The sequence below is a fragment of the Esox lucius genome, chromosome 19 (genome assembly GCF_011004845.1).
Source record: "Esox lucius isolate fEsoLuc1 chromosome 19, fEsoLuc1.pri, whole genome shotgun sequence".
Lineage (NCBI taxonomy): Eukaryota > Metazoa > Chordata > Actinopteri > Esociformes > Esocidae > Esox > Esox lucius.
In genome coordinates this window covers 21,693,527-21,711,665 of record NC_047587.1, presented here as the reverse complement: position 1 = coordinate 21,711,665, position 18,139 = coordinate 21,693,527, and the positions used below count along the sequence as shown (strand labels likewise).

Here is an 18,139-nt window from a genome sequence, read left to right as displayed (position 1 = left end):
CTTACTAAAACAACTGACTGCATATTTTACAATTTTTGCAACGGGAAGGAGAGGGGAATAACAAGCCTGTGAAGGACTAGGTGGCCATTGGGAGATCAGAATCGACTCCTAAGTGCTTAAGTGCCATGGGCCTTTAGTGACTATATTACATCCCATCCAAAGGAGTCCGCTGCCCTGGAGCAGTGGGTTTAGATTTTTAGAGTACAGTGACACTACCTCCTATGGGCCAACCAGGAAACAGGTATAGTTGTTGAAGTTGTTGTATTTACTGAAACCTTGAAACCTGAGACAAGGCAATGCACAGAAAAAATGTCATTGTCATCGGTACAGGTTCACCACATCAGCTCACTAACAGCACTGCTGACAACTTCATTGGTTGCAAAGTGGCAACAGGAGATCTTCTACTCAATAAGACAATCTGGTCTGGTGTTAAAGCATTCATGTGTTGATGAATATGTCCTAATGCAAAGCATGAACAAAGAAACATATTTTGAAAAACAACACAGGAATTTGAACATTTGAAATTATATTTATTTAAAATAAGATTCAGAGGAGACTTTCAGATTTTCCAAGGAGCATATGAATGCAGTTTAGAACAAAATGGAATTGTTGGGAAACGTGTTACCCTCTGTGAAAACGCTGAACTCAATTCCAAAATAAGATTCATAAAACATTGCTTATTCAAAAAAGAAAAAGACTAGAACATTTGAAATTATTATGCTTATACAAATAAAAGACCTCTCACACCTATGGGCTTTTTAGTAAGGTTTCAAATAGCATTAGCTGAGGAAGTGGCATGTTGGAGATAAAAATAAAAAAACTTTTTTTTTCCTTTTGTTTTTTTTCCCTTTACACACACAAGCACTCATCCTCATCCTGACCTGTTCAGGCTTTAGACACTGAGCTGCAAAAGTAAACTGAGACGTCTCTCACGCTCTCCCTACATGGAACTAGAATTCTACAAACATAAATAATAACAGCACAGTCATTTGGCATTTTTACGAAACACAGCTTGAGTCCATCCAGTGTCGGTTTTCCCATTCTGTGCGCAGAAAAAGAAAACATCGTGACAACAATTACCAACTACAAGGGCAGCTCTCTGTGGCTTGAAAGAGGGACAGGCACAAGACAGAGGGAATGGAAACGTGTGTCAGACCTCTGCAGACTGACTGTCCTTCACATGCAGCACGTCCTGTGTTAGTTCACCTTTCCACCCATGGAGAGGCTGAGGTGAGGGGGGTAGAAGTGGTTTCTTCTGGCTGAGGTGAGGGGGGTAGAAGTGGTTTCTTCTGGCTGAGGTGAGGGGGGTAGAAGTGGTTTCTTCTGGCTGAGGTGAGGGGACAGACGAAGTGGTCCGTTGTACTGGCGCTCTGTGGTGGACTTACAGAGAGCCTGTAGTCTTCCTTTCAGTCTTTCTCAAGAGGGTTGGAGAAGTTAAGAGTCCACCTCGGATGACACACACCAGACTCTGTACACACACAAACACACACACACACACACACATACCCCTATGTACACAGTTGCTCTCACTCTTTCACACAAAGACAGCGATGTGGTCCCTAAGTAGTACGCTCCTCCCCATCGGCCTCCTGTTTGGTCCTCCTCAGGTTGCTTTTCATCTTCACAAACTCAGGGGTGTTCTCCTGTTCCTCCTCATCTTTTTGCTGGTCCAACTCCAGCTAAACACACAGAGACAGGTACGTTAGATGACATGCTAGTTACAATTCCACACAGGTCAATCAGAGCCTTGAGTATTAAAGTAAGAGATAAACAACAACATTCTGTGCATTACCTTGGAAATAGTGTGACAAGACAAGGCGTAGCCTGTGTCCCTTCACAGAGTTCCCTTTTCCAGGAATATGTACAGAACAGAGGTGTTTATCCTGCTTAAACCACAGTATTCATGCAGCATAATTATGACATAAGAGTAGAAATTGTGGTTTTGTGTAAATTTGTAAAAAAAAAAAATATATATATTATTGAATTAATGCTTTTTCATGTTTTGGTTGCTACAGAGGTAACCTGCTCGTTTGTTTGATCGGTACTGAAGTAGAAGTAATGGAACAAACTGTCTTCTGAGGCAATTAAAACACGAGAAAGCATAATCACTAATAAAACATAAATACTACTCATAAAGGGTTCAATAGGTAGTTGTTGGTTCCTTTTAAGCTTATAAATTGATCAAATTGTCAACATAAAGAGCAACATAATTGGTTTTAGTATCAATTGTTTGTTTCTATTTACATGTTTTAATAGTGATTATGCTTTCATGTTTTGGTTGCTACAGACAGCACCTGGTTGTTAAGTCCATTTGTTCAGTTCTTTATAAATACAGAATCAATGGTATGAATATCTGAGTGGTGTCTGTTGCACTAATTGAACATGTAAATATAAAGAAACCACATTAATTCTACTAATGTTTCTTGATGTTGTTTGTTGGCAACGGTGGTTGAAGCAGGATAAATGCTCCCATCATTTTTAGCATGTAGCACTTTCTGAATGTAGTGCTTTTGTAGACTATAATGGCATGATTACGTGTCCCGTATGTCTGTCCTGAAGACATCCAACTTTCCCGTATGTCTGTCCTGAAGACATCCAACTGTCCCGTATGTCTGACATGAAGACATCCAACTGTCATGTATATATGTCCTGAATACATCCAACTGTCATGTATATATGTCCTGAAGACATCCAACTGTCATGTATATCTGTCCTGAAGACATCCAACTGTCCCGTATATCTGTCCTGAAGACATCCAACTGTCCCGTATATCTGTCCTGAAGACATCTAACTGTCCAGTATGTTGTCCTGAAGACATCCAACTGTCCCATATGTCTGTCCTGAAGACATCCAACTGTCCCGTATGTCTGACATGAAGACATACAACTGTCATGTATATATGTCCTGAAGACATCCAACTGTCATGTATATATGTCCTGAAGACATCCAACTGTCCCGTATATATATCCTGAAGACATCCAACTGTCATGTATATCTGTCTTGAAGGCATCCAACTGTCCCATATATCTGTCCTGAAGACATCCAACTGTCCCATATATCTGTCCTGAAGACATCCAACTGTCCCGTATATCTGTCCTGAAGACATCCAACTGTCCCGTATATCTGTCCTGAAGACATCCAACTGTCCCGTATATCTGTCCTGAAGACATCCAACTGTCCCGTATATATACGAATAACATTAAGTGCATGTTTCACATTGAACCATGTAGTACGGCTATCTCAGTGCACATGTAAATTAAGAAAACACACTGGCCAGTTAACACAAGCTCCTCCCTCAGGGACCCCAGGGCCAGTTAACACAAGCTCCTCCCCCAGGGACCCCAGGGCCAGTTAACACAAGCTCCTCCCTCAGGGACCCCAGGGCCAGTTAACACAAGCTCCTCCCTCAGGGACCCCAGGGCCAGTTAACACAAGCTCCTCCCCCAGGGACCCCAGGGCCAGTTAACACAAGCTCCTCCTTCAGGGACCCCAGGGCCAGTTAAAACAAGCTCCTCCCCCAGGGACCCCAGGGCCAGTTAACACAAGCTCCTCCCTCAGGGACCCCAGGGCCAGTTAAAACAAGCTCCTCCCCCAGGGACCCCAGGGCCAGTTAACACAAGCTCCTCCCTCAGGGACCCCAGGGCCAGTTAACAGCCGTGTGTGTTGGGTGTGTATGAGTGTCCCTGTCTGCATGGAGCTGTGCGTGTTGGATGTGTATGAGTATCCCTGTCTGTATGGAGATATGTGGGTGTGTGTTCACCTGTTCTGGAGATATGTGGGTGTGTGTTCACCTGTTCTAGTTTCTGTTGTCTTTTCATGAGTTCTATCTCCAGGTCGCTCCTCTTAGTGTGGGCCTCCTGCTCCTCCCTCTGGGCCTTCAGGACCTGCTCCCTCTTCCTCTTCTCCAGAACCTTCTGGAGCTCTGGTTTGTTCTGGGGAGCCAAACCCCTATGAAATGCAACAATCACAGCAAGCTATTAGAACAACCATTAGCAGAGACCTTACTTGTTCCCCCTAAATCAGTTGTACGTACAGACACACACACAGACACAAAATCAGCCATTAACCTGATTACAGTATGTACTGGGACAGTTACAGTCCTACATTAGAACATCAACCCCTTCATAATTCAGAGAAAGTTACATAAAGCTGAACCATCCCAGATTAGCCCACATCCAGTAATCTGAGGCAGGCGTGGTGCCTTGGATGGACAATACTGGACATGGATGGATTGACACTTGGCAGGGGCGTCGCTAGGCCTGGGTGTCCGAATTGACAAAAAAAGAAATATTATTATTATTATTATAATAATAATAATAATAAAAGCCCCTGATCTATTCATCTATAATTCCGATCACACATGATGACAATGTAGACATGGTGACAATGTAGACATGATGACAATGTAGACATGATGACAATGTAGACATGATGACAATGTAGACATGATGACAATGTAGACATGGTGACAATGTAGACATGATGACAATGTAGACATGATGACAATGTAGACATGATGACAATGTAGACATGATGACAATGTAGACATGATGACAATGTAGTGTGCAGCAGAAGTCTCGTTGACGTCTGCTACACACTATAAGCTCTTCCTGAGTGAACAAGACACAACTGGAGGTTTTTACAACTGGGGCTTCTGAGTCAGATATTAAAACTGAAAAGAGGACAAGATCCTAGGAGTATTAATGCCAATTGAGATGAACACAATACTGAAACAGCTGCCGTTCCATAATCACCTCACCCACCCCCTGCTGTCAGCTAGTTATCCAATAAGGGGCCGCTGTATGTGGTGATGTCTGTGTGCACGTATTGTATAGCCTGACCTTCACCACAGTCCATTTTAAATGTGTGTTCAGTCAGAGACCCTCTGCGGGGGATGGTGTTCTAATCCTCCTTACATAATGTTCTCTTCCTTCCCTCCATCCAAACCATCCTCTCTCTCTCTCTCTCTCTCGCTCTCTCAACAGACCACTTTTTTCTCTCTCAAGTTTAGAAATATGGGATTATTGTGTGTTTTCGCACTAGACCACTACGCTCTTGTTAAATTGGATCACTTCAATCAGTTATTCAAGATGCAAACAAGGTATAAAGAGCTTCACAAGTAGGTTTTCCTCCCCAACGTTTGTCTTGCAAGCTGACATTTTATCATTATTGACCTTTAACCCTCTACCCATATTTCTAAAGAATTCCTCTCGCCTTCTTGTTCTTTCTAAACCATCATCACCATAACTAATCCAACTAGACGATCTCTCTCCCCAGAATCTCTCATCCTCTTTCACTTAACGTTTTCTCCCCCACACCCGTCTCTACATTGCCCTAAACCTTATCAACCCCATCACTTTTAAATCAATAGGGGCTGCTTTTTACTTTCAACCAACGCTGAAAGACCTCTAGTGCCTTAGGGCGCTTAGCTCAGCAAACAGTAGGGATAAAAGGGATATATACATATTTTTAAATAAGCCCTAAAAAAAGAACCACCCCATCTAGTTTCCCCACTCGCCACTACAGTATATCTCTGCCCCTCCCTCCGTCCTCCAGAGGCCTGAGGTGACATCTACCCATGATGCAGAGGAGCCGCTAATAGCCATGGATAACACCAGGAGGCTCTGTTACATTAGGTCATGAGGAATCCTTCTGTGCAGTGGGAGGAGGCTTTTATGTAATAAAACAGCAAACACCTCTATATTCACACAACACCAGTTACGACACAAGACAAGCACATTCTGCTACTGTAGGTTAGGACAAACCGCTCTCTACATTATGTGCAGGTCTTTATGTAATAGTCCTACAACAGTAGAATGCACTAAAAGGTTTGGTATAGTCCTTAGAACTTGTTCGGGCTTTAAAGTTTACATAACACCACTGTGATGCAACTCCCCCCCCCTGAGGTACCCAGATGAAGGATGTTAGAGCACAGTGACAAACTGCTGAGTCAGTTGGTTTATAATACCATCCCATTCCCAAAGAAGTTGGGACACTGTGTAAAATAAAATAAAAAACAGAAAGCAATGATGTGGCAGGTCTTGGCTATCCATAAAATATGTGTACAGTTGAATGTGAGCATTAAAATGGGAGTAGGAACTGAAAACAGAACAGGGATTAAGAGAACTGTGTGTGTGTTGCCTCCGGTCCTCTCACCTCTTCTGGTTCATCATGAGTTCTCGATGCAGGTCCTGGTGGTTTCTGGAGCCCTTTACAGGGTTTAGCAGCTTCTTTGGCTTGATCAGCTCCTCACAGTCCCCCTCCAGATAGTCCGGCTCAGCCATCACACTCCTGCCCCGAGACAGAGACAGACCTGGGTCCACACAGCGATCTGGTCAGAGGAGAGGTGGGCATCATTAGGACATAGGATTTCTGTACTATACATTTGAATACTTGCACACTGTGATGGTTAACTAGACACATACACCACATACAAAGACAACATCAATGCCTCTACACTAGACAACATTATATGTAGCCGTTTTAAGGCTCTGTGTTTGTGTGCCCAGACATTATGACTCCCACCAGACAGTATAACCCCCCCGCTCCACCAGAGAATTCTTACATTTCTCCACAATGAGACTAACGCCTACATACACACCAACTGCAAATCACTGCCAAAGCTGGGAACAACAAACCAACAAATAATCAAAATCAAACTGAATTAAGCTACACAATTTGACACACACACACACACACACACACACACATTTTAGTATATTGTATATTATTATTATTACTACTAATACTATTATTATTATTATTATTATTATATGATAAGCAAGGTATAAGATTAAAAGTTAAATATAAAGTTAAAAGTTGTCAATGTGATTGTTTAATGGGATGACTACAAGATGCCAGTTTGTTATAGGCTACTAGTTAAATAATATGTGCACATTAACGTAAACACAAAGAACGATAAGTTATATGTAGTTATCATTAATGTGCAACACAGAATTACTGTTAATAATTTTATAAAAATGAATATGTGAACATATTTCTGACTACAAAAATGAATCACATTGTCTATTCACCAAGTTCCACATCAACCAGTAAAAACATTTACGCTTAAAAGAATTGGTAAAAACGAAATCTAACAGTCAACTTACCCTGCAGGTGAGGGAAAACTGGTATTCTATACATTGTCGCCATGTCGACTGAAAATGTTTTGCCAGAATAAGACCAATTCTGCCGTAGATTTCTTACTTCAGAAATATCAGCAGTCTAAATGATCTCTGGAGAGAGGATAACTGCTGCTGCGGTCGCACAGATGCCCTGGTACTGATGAGCGAGCAGCTATTGAATGTGTTTTGATGCGCTGCCCAACCGCAGCTGACAACATACGCTCTACCCCACGCACACAATCTGAGAACGGTTTACAACGTTGCTAATTATCAATTGATGGAGGAATCAAAGCTACTCTTCCTCAGATTTGAAAAGTGAGTGTTCCACATCCCATAACCGTGTTAGTGAATGGTTGTAGCTGGCCAAAAGCGGCAAAAGTAAGACTACCCAAAGACATTATACCTAGATGAAGCTTATTTAGTTAGTGGTAATGTTGTATATCGCCTGATAAAATAAAAATTCTCAGCATTTTTATTCAGTATTATTACTCGGTCAAAAATGCCCAGCATCTGTGATATAAGCCTGCTACATAATAAATATAAAATAAGACAATGTAGCCTACATACAAAATAATTCGCTTCGATTTTGTCTGAGGAACTATACTGATGATTCAACAAGAGTACTAATACCACTGACAATGGGATGGATACAGCAGGCATGTGGCTGTCACATTGTATGAATTCAAAACAAGTGCAATGTTTCTATATCACCACTAAAGGGCGCCATTGCCTCGCATCCCAAATAAGAATCATAACAAAGAGTCAGTTGCATAACAAAGAGACCGATAAACAACCAAGGCAACCACACGTTTTGACTGGGGTCCTTTCAATAACGCCACGGTATACAGAAAATGTGCCTGTTTTCAGAAAGGTACATTAAGCAAAACAAAACATGCATGTTCTTTTGACCTATTTATGTCAAACACTGTGGCATCTATTGTGTTTAACAGCTTGGTAAATTTTTTTGCTGTCATTTTACTAAAACAATGTGATAGAGGATATCTTCGTGACAAAGTGAGCATATCCCCTAGTATCTTTCCTACTGATGCAATACGCTGTGTGTTGGTGTGTGTGTGTTCATGCATTCTGTGTTTAAGCGTGCGGCATATACAGTACGGGCTGACTGGGTACATCAAAAGCAGTACATACAAGTCAGAGCATCAGGGGTTAGTGTAGGAAGCATCCGTTCGCATAACACATCTGGTGCCAATTCCTGCTTGCCTTAGGGTTAAAGGAAGTAACATAGGGAGTTAAAAGGATATGCCATGTCCCTTTTCGAAGTCACAGATGATCTGCATTTGAATAAACTAAAAGTCAACTGTCCTCATGTCCTTCTCATTAGGACCAGTTATCAAGCGCCACCTGACCTGGCTGGGACAAACCACGGGAACCTTTTACACAGAATACAAGCAGTATAGAGGCTTGTTGCCTGGGACAGACTGACAGAGGTGTGACAGGACGGATTCCCTTAAAATAGTGGGAGAGGTATGTTTCGCTGTTTCTGTTTCTCCTGAGCAGTGACTGAAAATGTTTTCGCTCCATGGCCCCCCTTTTTTTTTTTTTTTTATGTATATGTGGTACATTTCTATAACAGTAAATTGAGTTGTGGACCAGAAGAGGGCAGTTATTAAAACACCTATTACATTATAGTTTCTACATACTCGCAATCTAGTTTTAGACATTTAAGAGTGAGCTGAAGTGTTTTTTTTACATCCCACTCACAGGTCTTAGTTTTCCCATTGAGGAATCCATTGGCTAGGGAGAATAAACACTCACATGCACCTTATCTGTCAACATCAAGACCTAATCACTGAGAGCTAATGTAAACAGCTTTCAAAGATGTGTGCGAGTTTGTACAGTACTAGACAGGAGTGTTTCCAGCTTTACAGGGCATTCCAATTAAAATAGCTCCATGTTAGAGGTTGGAACCCAACAGCTTTAATGAGTCGCCAGTTAGCCTCGACTACTTCAACAGAGGAAATAACACTCTGCTTCTCTACATCGAAATGCACAACCTAGATTCAAGCCAATGTCTTAGCTGAAACTGACATTACTACAACCATGTGAAAGTTAGACTGACATTTTTATTTTTGTAAAAAACTATTATAGCCTATTTGACTTCATTCCCTATTCAAGAGGAAACAACCACTAAACTTAGATTTTTGTAGATTTTTGTGCATGGGCTTAGCCAGCTTAGTTGCCCTGGACCTAAACGTGTGGTCAGGGATTTCTATTAGAGACACGTTCTGACCGTCTTCACACTAAACCATATTTGCCTCAAAGGCCATGACTTCTAAGAGACATTGGCTAAATTCATTTGAGATTACATGGAAACCAGGAGGTGGAAGAGAGGAGTGAAAGGTCAAAATGAGGAGATCAACAAGGCCAAAGAGCGACGAACCAGGCCATTTACATAGCTCAAAGCAAAGTCAACTGATGTGGGAGTATGTTCCAATTAGGTGTTCGCTTGTGATTCTAGTTCAAACAGAGAAGGAAATGGACACACACCCACACACACACACACACACACACACACAACCACACCCACAACCCCACCCACCCACTCTTCCTGTTGTTGGTCTAGAGTCTATACGGATGTAATGCAAGTGATGACTTCAAGTATCCATGACGAAGGACAGAAAACGTACAGTTGACAGGAAGTTGCAAGAAGATTGAAAGACAAAGAATGAGGGGAAGTACACTTTCTCCTTGCAAGGTCGTTGGTTAAGAGAAGCCCATCTCTCCTTGTCAGTTTCCCTGTCGCTCTAGGAACAGACGGTCTGCTTCACCATGTCATCCGTGACCACCATAACACATAATTAGCCCTGACGAAAACCCTGAAATGTACAGCCTTCTAACAGAACAAGAAGGTGTGCAGGGAGGAGAATACCAGTTTAGGACATTTTGTTTCTCACTCAAATCCTCACATAACACGCATCCACCCAGAATAAGAGTTTCTGAGGTCTGGTTTGGATTTCCTGTCCCAAAGCGGGAATAGGGGGGCGTGCTGGAATACGAGGGTCTCTGCCCTGAATAACTGCTGAGAGATCGTTCACACACACACACACACACTCACAAAAATTCAAGGCATGCTCTCTCAAGAATCCCTTCCGTTCCTAAGGAGACCTGGAACATCAGAACATTAGTAATATCGAAACACTCAAATGGAACGTCTGAACCCTAATCAGCCCTGATGTCATCCCACAGGGAACAGTGAAAACACTGAGAAAGTCCAAATCCAACAAACCCTGATGATGGGATGCAATCATCCCATGCAGCTACGAGCCAGGACACACACACACACACACACACACGTCTTTAGGAGGTGAAAAACACAGATCTTGTCACATGCAGAGTATGGCAAACTGGTGTTTCCTGGGAACAGAAAGTGCGGCGGCAGCATTTCAACCAGGACCTAAGCACATAACTCCCCATGGTCAGCGTGGACAGCACTTGATAGGAGATTGGCTCATTAAACGTATTGTATACTCAGAGGGCTGGATCAGTAACGCAAACAGATGAAGCCTTGTCTGTCTGCACTGATATGATCGCTCTCTGACTCGCGGTCACACCCTGGACTCATCCTGTGAGCCAATCTACAAACCATCGCAACTTCCTGTGGGTAGCAGCTCAACCCATCTTATACTAAGCAGTTAGCCTTTTCGGAAGTATTCAAATAACCTACCAACAGGTCCATCAGTTCTCCAAAAACACACAACATTACTCTGGACGGAAATCAGACATTCTTGTCTGTCAAACTCAGCATTCTGAAGCACTGAATGCGGTATTTGACTGTCATTTCCCTCCCCTGTCCATTAAGGGATGTAAGCAAGCTGTTTTCTAACACAGACAGACATGTTGCGGCAGGCAGGGCGAGAGGCAGATTACACACTGAATGGAGCTCATTGAAAGAGCAAAGACATCAGATTGAGTCACTCCATAGGAATGTGATGAACCTGCAGAACTATTCTAATAGGATTCTACTCCCTCCAGGGACCACAGGAGTGACATTTCCAGCAGGCTGTCTAACTAATCAAACCGCCCACCTGTCTTGACGTCCAGACACACGGGAAAATCAAAGCAGGCGCCCAATATCTAGCACGCACACACCCCTAACCCCCACTCCAACCATGCCTGGACACCTGCCTCTTCACAGATAATGGGGGTGGGGCAAATGGAGCAGTTTTGGTGACAGCTGCCCTCTCTCCTGTCCTCCTGACACAAAGACTGTTGTATGAGCCAGATCCATACCCTCACAGCTGGGACCAGCACATGCTCACATAGGAATGCTCAAGGTATCCGACCAACCACATCCCTTCATTTAGGTGAGATGACGGACATAACTTGAACACGCACACATACCAGACCCACCCACTGTCCCCTGCTGCTCTCTTATTGGCTGACGCCGGCGGCGATCCAGAGCCTGATTGGATAGAGAATACAATAGCGCGGATTAGATTTCTTTTGTTTACACACGGCGCTAAAAACCAACAGCAACTGTTACCTCTAGCAACATGATTGATATTGTTAAAGAAATACAGATATATACACATGGACCACATGGGCACGTCACACACAAACACACAGTCTAATAACTATCATCACACAAAGCCTCTTTTGTGGTTTCTTTGTCTAAATTGCAGTAAAAATGAGGAGCTGTAGCATAGCAACAAATACATGCCATACTTTTTGAAAACAACGGATTTGCAACAGACATACTACAAGACTGAAGCCCTTCCCATCACAATAAACACGGATGGTTAGCTGGGTCGCAAACGGACATTAGTTTCTGCAATCATCTGGTCATCCTAAACATTGACTGTGTGTGTCTTCATTCAGCCTCGCAGCACTTAATCCAATTCTAGTAACTCTGAATCCTAATCTCCTGCATACTTTATCCTGAGAGGCTCTCTTACAGCAGGGAGTGGTGTTTTCAGTCTCTATGCATGTGAAATCCATTTTCTTTGAAACACAGACCGTAATGGTCCTCTCCTCTGACTGAGGCTCCTGGCCGTATGAAGGGAAATCAATGCAAAGCTGTCGAGACAAGTGACTACATCTTTTTCCCAGGCTGCACCACTCACGTTTGGTTCGAGCGATGTAACTGAACAACATTCATGAGGTCAGTGATAGAAGACACATATAGAGCTGAGCGCTGGGGCCTATGAAAAACTATAGACCAGCCCTTTACACCAGACAGAACAGGCGGTTGCCATGGACGCACATTATGGGCGCAAAGCTCAGGTAAGATTTTATGTTTTTAAACAGCAGAAGCTCTTCATTATATGTTCTAGATATTCTGTCATAGTTTATTGACTCTGCAGCTTAGACAACACTCTTACACAGTCACAGGACAGAAGTAGGCGCATTCATCTATTACCTTTATTATTACATAATCTACATAATGCCATTTATCCAATGCGACCTACACGCAAACATGTTTCACATGCGTTTCCACCAACAGGAATTCAACCAAAGTTCACTGGCATTTAAATAGCCATGCTCAAAATCTGAGACACACCACGCCAGCAGATTCGTTTTCTCCAATGCTAAGTATGTGGACCGCGTAGCCGCCCAACTCAGTCATGTGATTTGATCTATATACATCTATATCTATGTATATATATAGGCATATAGATCAAATCCTAAAATAAATACCCATTCTATGCATCATATCGGAAAGATAGATGATCGAGGGCAGAACATGGCTTTACCAGCATGCACACCCCAACCACATAGACATCAAACACAGACGCACACAGACCCACACATCAAGATCAAAACGCAACAAAATGCGAAGATGGAAACATAGATGAGCAACAAGGTAGATTTCACCGCTCAAAAACAACTATGTGATGAAATAACTGGAATGGAGGAGAGATACAGGCGAGCAAGTACGGCAGTACAGAACTAGTGTGTCAGGACACAATGCTGACTAATAAACAAGGTTCCCCCCACCTCCACAGAGGTTTCACATTGACAGAGCAAGATGAAAGTCCCCGAAAACGCACGTGCACTTCAGGGATGTATCGAGTTACACAGGGACACATTCCAGTCCAAAATACCCCGACACAGACATCTCTTTGTAGGGTATTTCTGCGCGTTGTAGTTGGCAATGTACAGCTCATCACGGTGGAGGATGTCTGCATTCCAGGGAGAACTCCCTACCTCTGCGTGTCTGTGGTGTCCCTTACGGGAAACATGACGAACAGAGCAAGAGCAGCACCAAGGGACTAAAGAGAGAGCAAGACAGAGAGAGACACTAGAGAGAGAGGGGTAGTTCAAAGATCAGAAGACAGATGTAAAGCGTTTGTAAACTCCCTTGTAAATGACTACCACATGTGTTGGGTCTTTCCTCCCTACTCTCTCTGTTCTACAACACAGTGCTACCCACTCCTTCTTGGCTCACACACTCCCTTCTTGGTCACTCTTTATTGGTCTCCTCTGTTCCTCACCAGCAGTCACCGATGACCGAAAGTGAAGTTAAGAGAATTTCACGAAAACAATTACCTTTGTGACCCAATTACTTATTTACTTGGACTGAAGTCTATCTCGACGGACTGTTAACATGAACGTGAGATTTGGTTCTGGGTTTTTCGGTTATTTGTAGAACTTATTAGTAGAACTGAACTCTTCATGGACATCGGGATTGAAGCTCTCCAGTACCCATTAGGCGATCCCACAGGAATCGGGGTTCCGACTATTTTATCAGTATAGGAAACTGCACAAATGTTGGAGGCAAAGAGGTGGCCAAGTCTCACATGAGGTATTTCAGTCAATCGTATATAATGTCTAATACGGACTGACAGACTGGAACAGGCAATAAAACGACCATACAAGGTCTCAGTACAACATGCACCTTAAATGGAGACATACTCCAAAGAATATTGTGTCAATACAAATTTCATCAAGCGTTTGCAGGATCTATTACGGTTTCATTTCCACCCATTGTCAGTGTCTTTTTTAGAGGAGTTGTGAGTGATATCTGTAACATCGGGAACAGTTGCGGATGTGATTAATAATGATCTATCATACCTTCCGTTCAGAAGCTTGAAGAATAACCTCTTCTTTGTTTTTTCTAGAATTCATTCTTTACACTTTTACTGAAGGATTCTTGATATTTTGAAATGTGTATTCTAGTTCTTCTAAGAAAAATATGATGATGCTGGCAGAATATTTATTTATGAGGAGAGCACTAATAATGAATACTCAGAGACTTATTTTCAATGAAATGTACTGACTCCATCCATTCGTCAGAAAAGAGAATTAGCAGTATAGTGACAATATTTCAGAACAGTTCTATAAACAACTATAACAGGTGACATACAGTGTCATTGAAACATATTCAGACCCCTTCACTTTCTCCACATTATGTTGTGTTATAGACCTGCTATAAAAAAATTACCAATCTACACACAATAACGAATATTGACAAAGTAAAAACCTATTTTAGAAATATGTAAAAATTACAAAAAGGATTTCTAGATCTCATGTACATATGTATTCAGACCCTTTATTCAGCACTTTGTCGAAGCTCCTTAGACATCGATTACAGCTTTGCACACCTGGATTTCAGCAGTTTCTCCCATTCTTCCTTGTAGATCCTCTCAAGCTGTCAGATGGGCCGGGGAGTGTCAGTGAACTGTGATCTTCAGGTCTCCATACAGATGTTCAATGGGGTAAAGTCTGGGCTTTGGCTGGTCTACTCAAGAACATTGACAGGCTGGTCCTGAAGCCACTGCAGTGATGTCTTGGCTGTGTGCTTCGATTCGGTTGTGTGCTGAATGATGAATCTGTGCCCCAGTCTGAGGTCCTGGGCGATCTGGATCAGGTTTTCTTCAAGGACTTGTCTCTATTTTGCTCCATCCATCCTGACTGGTCTCACTATGCTTCACCATAGGGATATGAGCCAGGTGATGATCAGTACCTGGCATTCAGGCCTAATGGGTGCATTTTGGTCTCTTCCCACTAGAGAATCGTTTACCTCATGATCTGAGAGTCCTTCAGCAAACATGTCATCTGTCTTTTACTGGGGAGTGGCTTCCATCTAGCCACTCTACCATAAAGGCCTGACTGGTGGAGGGCTGCAGACATGGTCTGTTGAGAAACTCTGTTAGAATGGCCACTGGCTTCTTGTTCACCACCTGGCCAAAGGTCTTGTTGCTCAGTTACTTACCTTGGCCAGACGGACGGCTCTAGGAGTCTTGGTGCTTCCAAACTTCTTCCATTTCACAACGACGGTCCCATTGAGTTCCTGGGAACTTTTCAATGCTGCAGTTCTTGTTTTTACTATGCGTCTTTCTAAATCATGTCCAATCAATTACGTTTGCCACAGAAGGATACCAATCTAATTCTAGAGACGAAGGATGATCCTTTCTGGAATGTCATGTCAAAGGGTCTAAATACTTAGGTAAATGAGATATTTTAGTTTTACAATTGGAAAAAATTGGCACAAATTTATATACATTTGTTTTCGTTGTTATGGGGTATTGTGTGTAGATTGATGGCAGAAAATATTTCATCAACTACATAAATTGTCTTTAACAGAAAGAAAGGTAGAGAAAGTGAAGAGGTCTGAATACTTTCTGAAAGAACTGTATGCAAGTCTGCACTCAACGGGTAAAGGTACATATATACAATAGAAAAATAAACATTTCTGGTCTTGTATACAAGTTTTTGCCCTAAAAGGTCACACGCCTTCTAATTACCTTTTCAAAACTTTTCAAAAGAGCAAATGTGTTATGACATATTTTGAATGTGTTTATTAGTAAAGTATATCACATAAAATGGTTATCTCTGAATGAATAAAGGAAAACATTACAATGCTGTTTTTGTTTCATTTTGAGAGTTTGCATGCACATGCAATGCCAAGAATGCTGGAAGGGCCCTGGTAAACTGGCTGATAAAGGTCAAATTTGAGCCTGGTTATAGTTTGACTAATGCAGCCATGTTATTACAAGTTATTATTCAACTACTGACTATAGAGACAAAAATGCTTGTGTTGCGAGTGTCACATTACTTTTGGAGTAGCACCACCCTAAACCGAGCACAACCTAATGGTTATTGGCTTCATAACACACCTGACCATGGGTTGAACCACACAAAAAAGTTGATGTCCTCCACGACATTAAAAGTAAATTGTGGAGGGGATTTCGACATGCAGAAACACTGGTTGTCAATGACAGGCCTGTGTCAGCATGACTACGACCATGTGTTGCAGCCAGCAGAGCTGAGTGGTCCATCAAGGCCAGTTTTGTCACACAAGGACTGAGACACAACCCCAGTTGATTACTTAGATTTCAGCTATCCATATCAAAATTAACAAAAGGCAAAGCTGTAGGTATCCCACATCAGAAAAGCTATAGGCCTGTCTATGACTTCAAAAAAGTATAGAAAACACACACACACAATGCTTCATAAGATTTCAATATGCCATTAACATTAACTCAGATTCCACAGACAGATGGGCGAAACAACGGTCAGATTCTGAATCTCTGTTTCTTTATTCACCGTCCCGTTGGTAAGCGAAACATGCGCTTGTAGAGCACGAGTTTCTGTTTCGCAATCTCTCCGTTTCTATAACTGCAAGATGAACACTCCTTATCAGGGCGGCTTTGTTTCAAGAAAAACAAACAAAAGTAGATAGATAAATCGGGGACAACACGCGGCCGGTTCGATAGGCTGTAGCCAAAGCCTGCTTTGTGTGTGCGCTCAGAACAGACAGACAAAACGAAAACACTCGCACATACCTAAACTCGATCCCGACGCTACTTCTCCAACTGGGCTACTTTAATAATTAAAAGGACAAAGTGGTTTTCAGCCTCATCAGTGCGTCTCCAGATCACTTTTCCGTTTAGGTTTATCTGCGGTTCTGCTTTTCTTCTTGGAAACTGTTCTACTGAACACACATACACACACGGGACCCATAGAAAATATAAATTAATGGTGAATGGGCGGGACAATGTGATGTCATGCTCCTCCCTCACTCAGGCTCTTGACGGGCGAGACCCCTCACGCGCGGGGCGGGGCGTGGCAGAGGAGCGAAGGGCTGTGGCTAGGGGCGGCGCGCGCAACAGACTATACTGAGAGGAACACACAAAAAGAAAGGGAGCATCAGCTATTTCAGCCATTTTTTAAATCCATTAATCTTTTATCAATCTGCACTAAGTATATTACATGTGTTCATCTGAATATAACAACTACCAATATCTGAACACATTTGTATTGTGTCCTACTACTGAGCAGACTGGGCGTAGGGCTGGAGCAGGCCTAATCTTACATATCATCCAGCACTAGGTCTGCTTACAGACCTCCTCCAGTTAAAGCTGATGTTTGAAACCACTAGTTTTACTGGAGATATCCAGTGGCCACATGGTCAGCCACATGGATAGAGCTTAGGGGTCCTTGATTTTGTTTGTGTTGGGAGGGAGAGCCAAGGACTAAACATGTGGAGGGGGTCGAAGAGTAATTCATTAAGTCAAGTCAGACCATAATACCATGATGCTTTTTCACTATGGGTAGGGGGACCTATGACAGTCTGTGTGTGTCTCTAACTAAAATTGTTTTCTCCCACCTCTAAAAATTCCAATCGATCGCAATGGTTATATATTCCTCTGTATAAAAGAGACCATATAAAATTGCAAATTTTTTATTAAGGAGAATGTAGAAGGGATATAAATCTACTCCATATACATCTTTCTCATACATCTATCGGTTTAGCCTCCATGGTCATGTCCTTATATAACCCTTTCTAAGTGTCTCCTGTGAGTGTATAGTATTGTAAGTCTGTATTATACTGTATGAACCTGCTGGCTGTAAACCCTGTTCAGATACCCCTGCTGTTGCCTGGCTGACTGGATTTCTGTTGCGTGTTTGTGGGCCCTGTCTGTCTATCTCATAGGGCAGCTACAGCAGCTATTGCTGTTATCACATGAGTCTTTCCCAAAAACGAGCTGGACTATGTGTGCATGTAGTGTTCCTTACTGGAAGTGTGTGTGTGTGTGTGTGTGTGTGTG

The 18,139-nt window shown here is 42.5% G+C and overlaps 1 protein-coding gene across 2 annotated transcripts; it reads right to left on the bottom strand.

Moving 5' to 3' along the window:
* Positions 1 to 689: 689 nt before the first annotated feature.
* Positions 690 to 17,063, bottom strand: fam107b (family with sequence similarity 107 member B). Of its 2 annotated transcripts, none has more exons than XM_010883818.4 (4): positions 16,874 to 17,063; positions 6,157 to 6,331; positions 3,792 to 3,948; positions 690 to 1,679 (listed from the first exon to the last, which is right to left on the bottom strand). In XM_010883818.4, the coding sequence occupies exons 2-4, from the start codon at positions 6,282 to 6,284 to the stop codon at positions 1,560 to 1,562; spliced, it is 405 nt and encodes a 134-aa protein (XP_010882120.2). In that variant the 5' UTR covers positions 6,285 to 6,331; positions 16,874 to 17,063; the 3' UTR covers positions 690 to 1,559. The 2 variants fall into 2 exon arrangements, with proteins under 2 accessions (XP_010882120.2, XP_010882119.2); XM_010883817.4 differs by lacking the exon at positions 16,874 to 17,063 and adding an exon at positions 7,110 to 7,540.
* Between the last annotated feature and the right edge of the window lie 1,076 nt (positions 17,064 to 18,139).

Excerpts from the sequence above, each read along its gene's own strand:
- fam107b (XM_010883817.4), bottom strand. The coding sequence starts at position 7,152 with ATGGCGACAATGTATAGAATACCAGTTTTCCCTCACCTGCAGG. Across the intron at positions 6,332-7,109 it reads AGTTTTCCCTCACCTGCAGG|ATCGCTGTGTGGACCCAGGT; the intron begins GTAAGTTGACTG and ends TCCTCTGACCAG. Across the intron at positions 3,949-6,156 it reads CTCATGATGAACCAGAAGAG|GGGTTTGGCTCCCCAGAACA; the intron begins GTGAGAGGACCG and ends TGCATTTCATAG.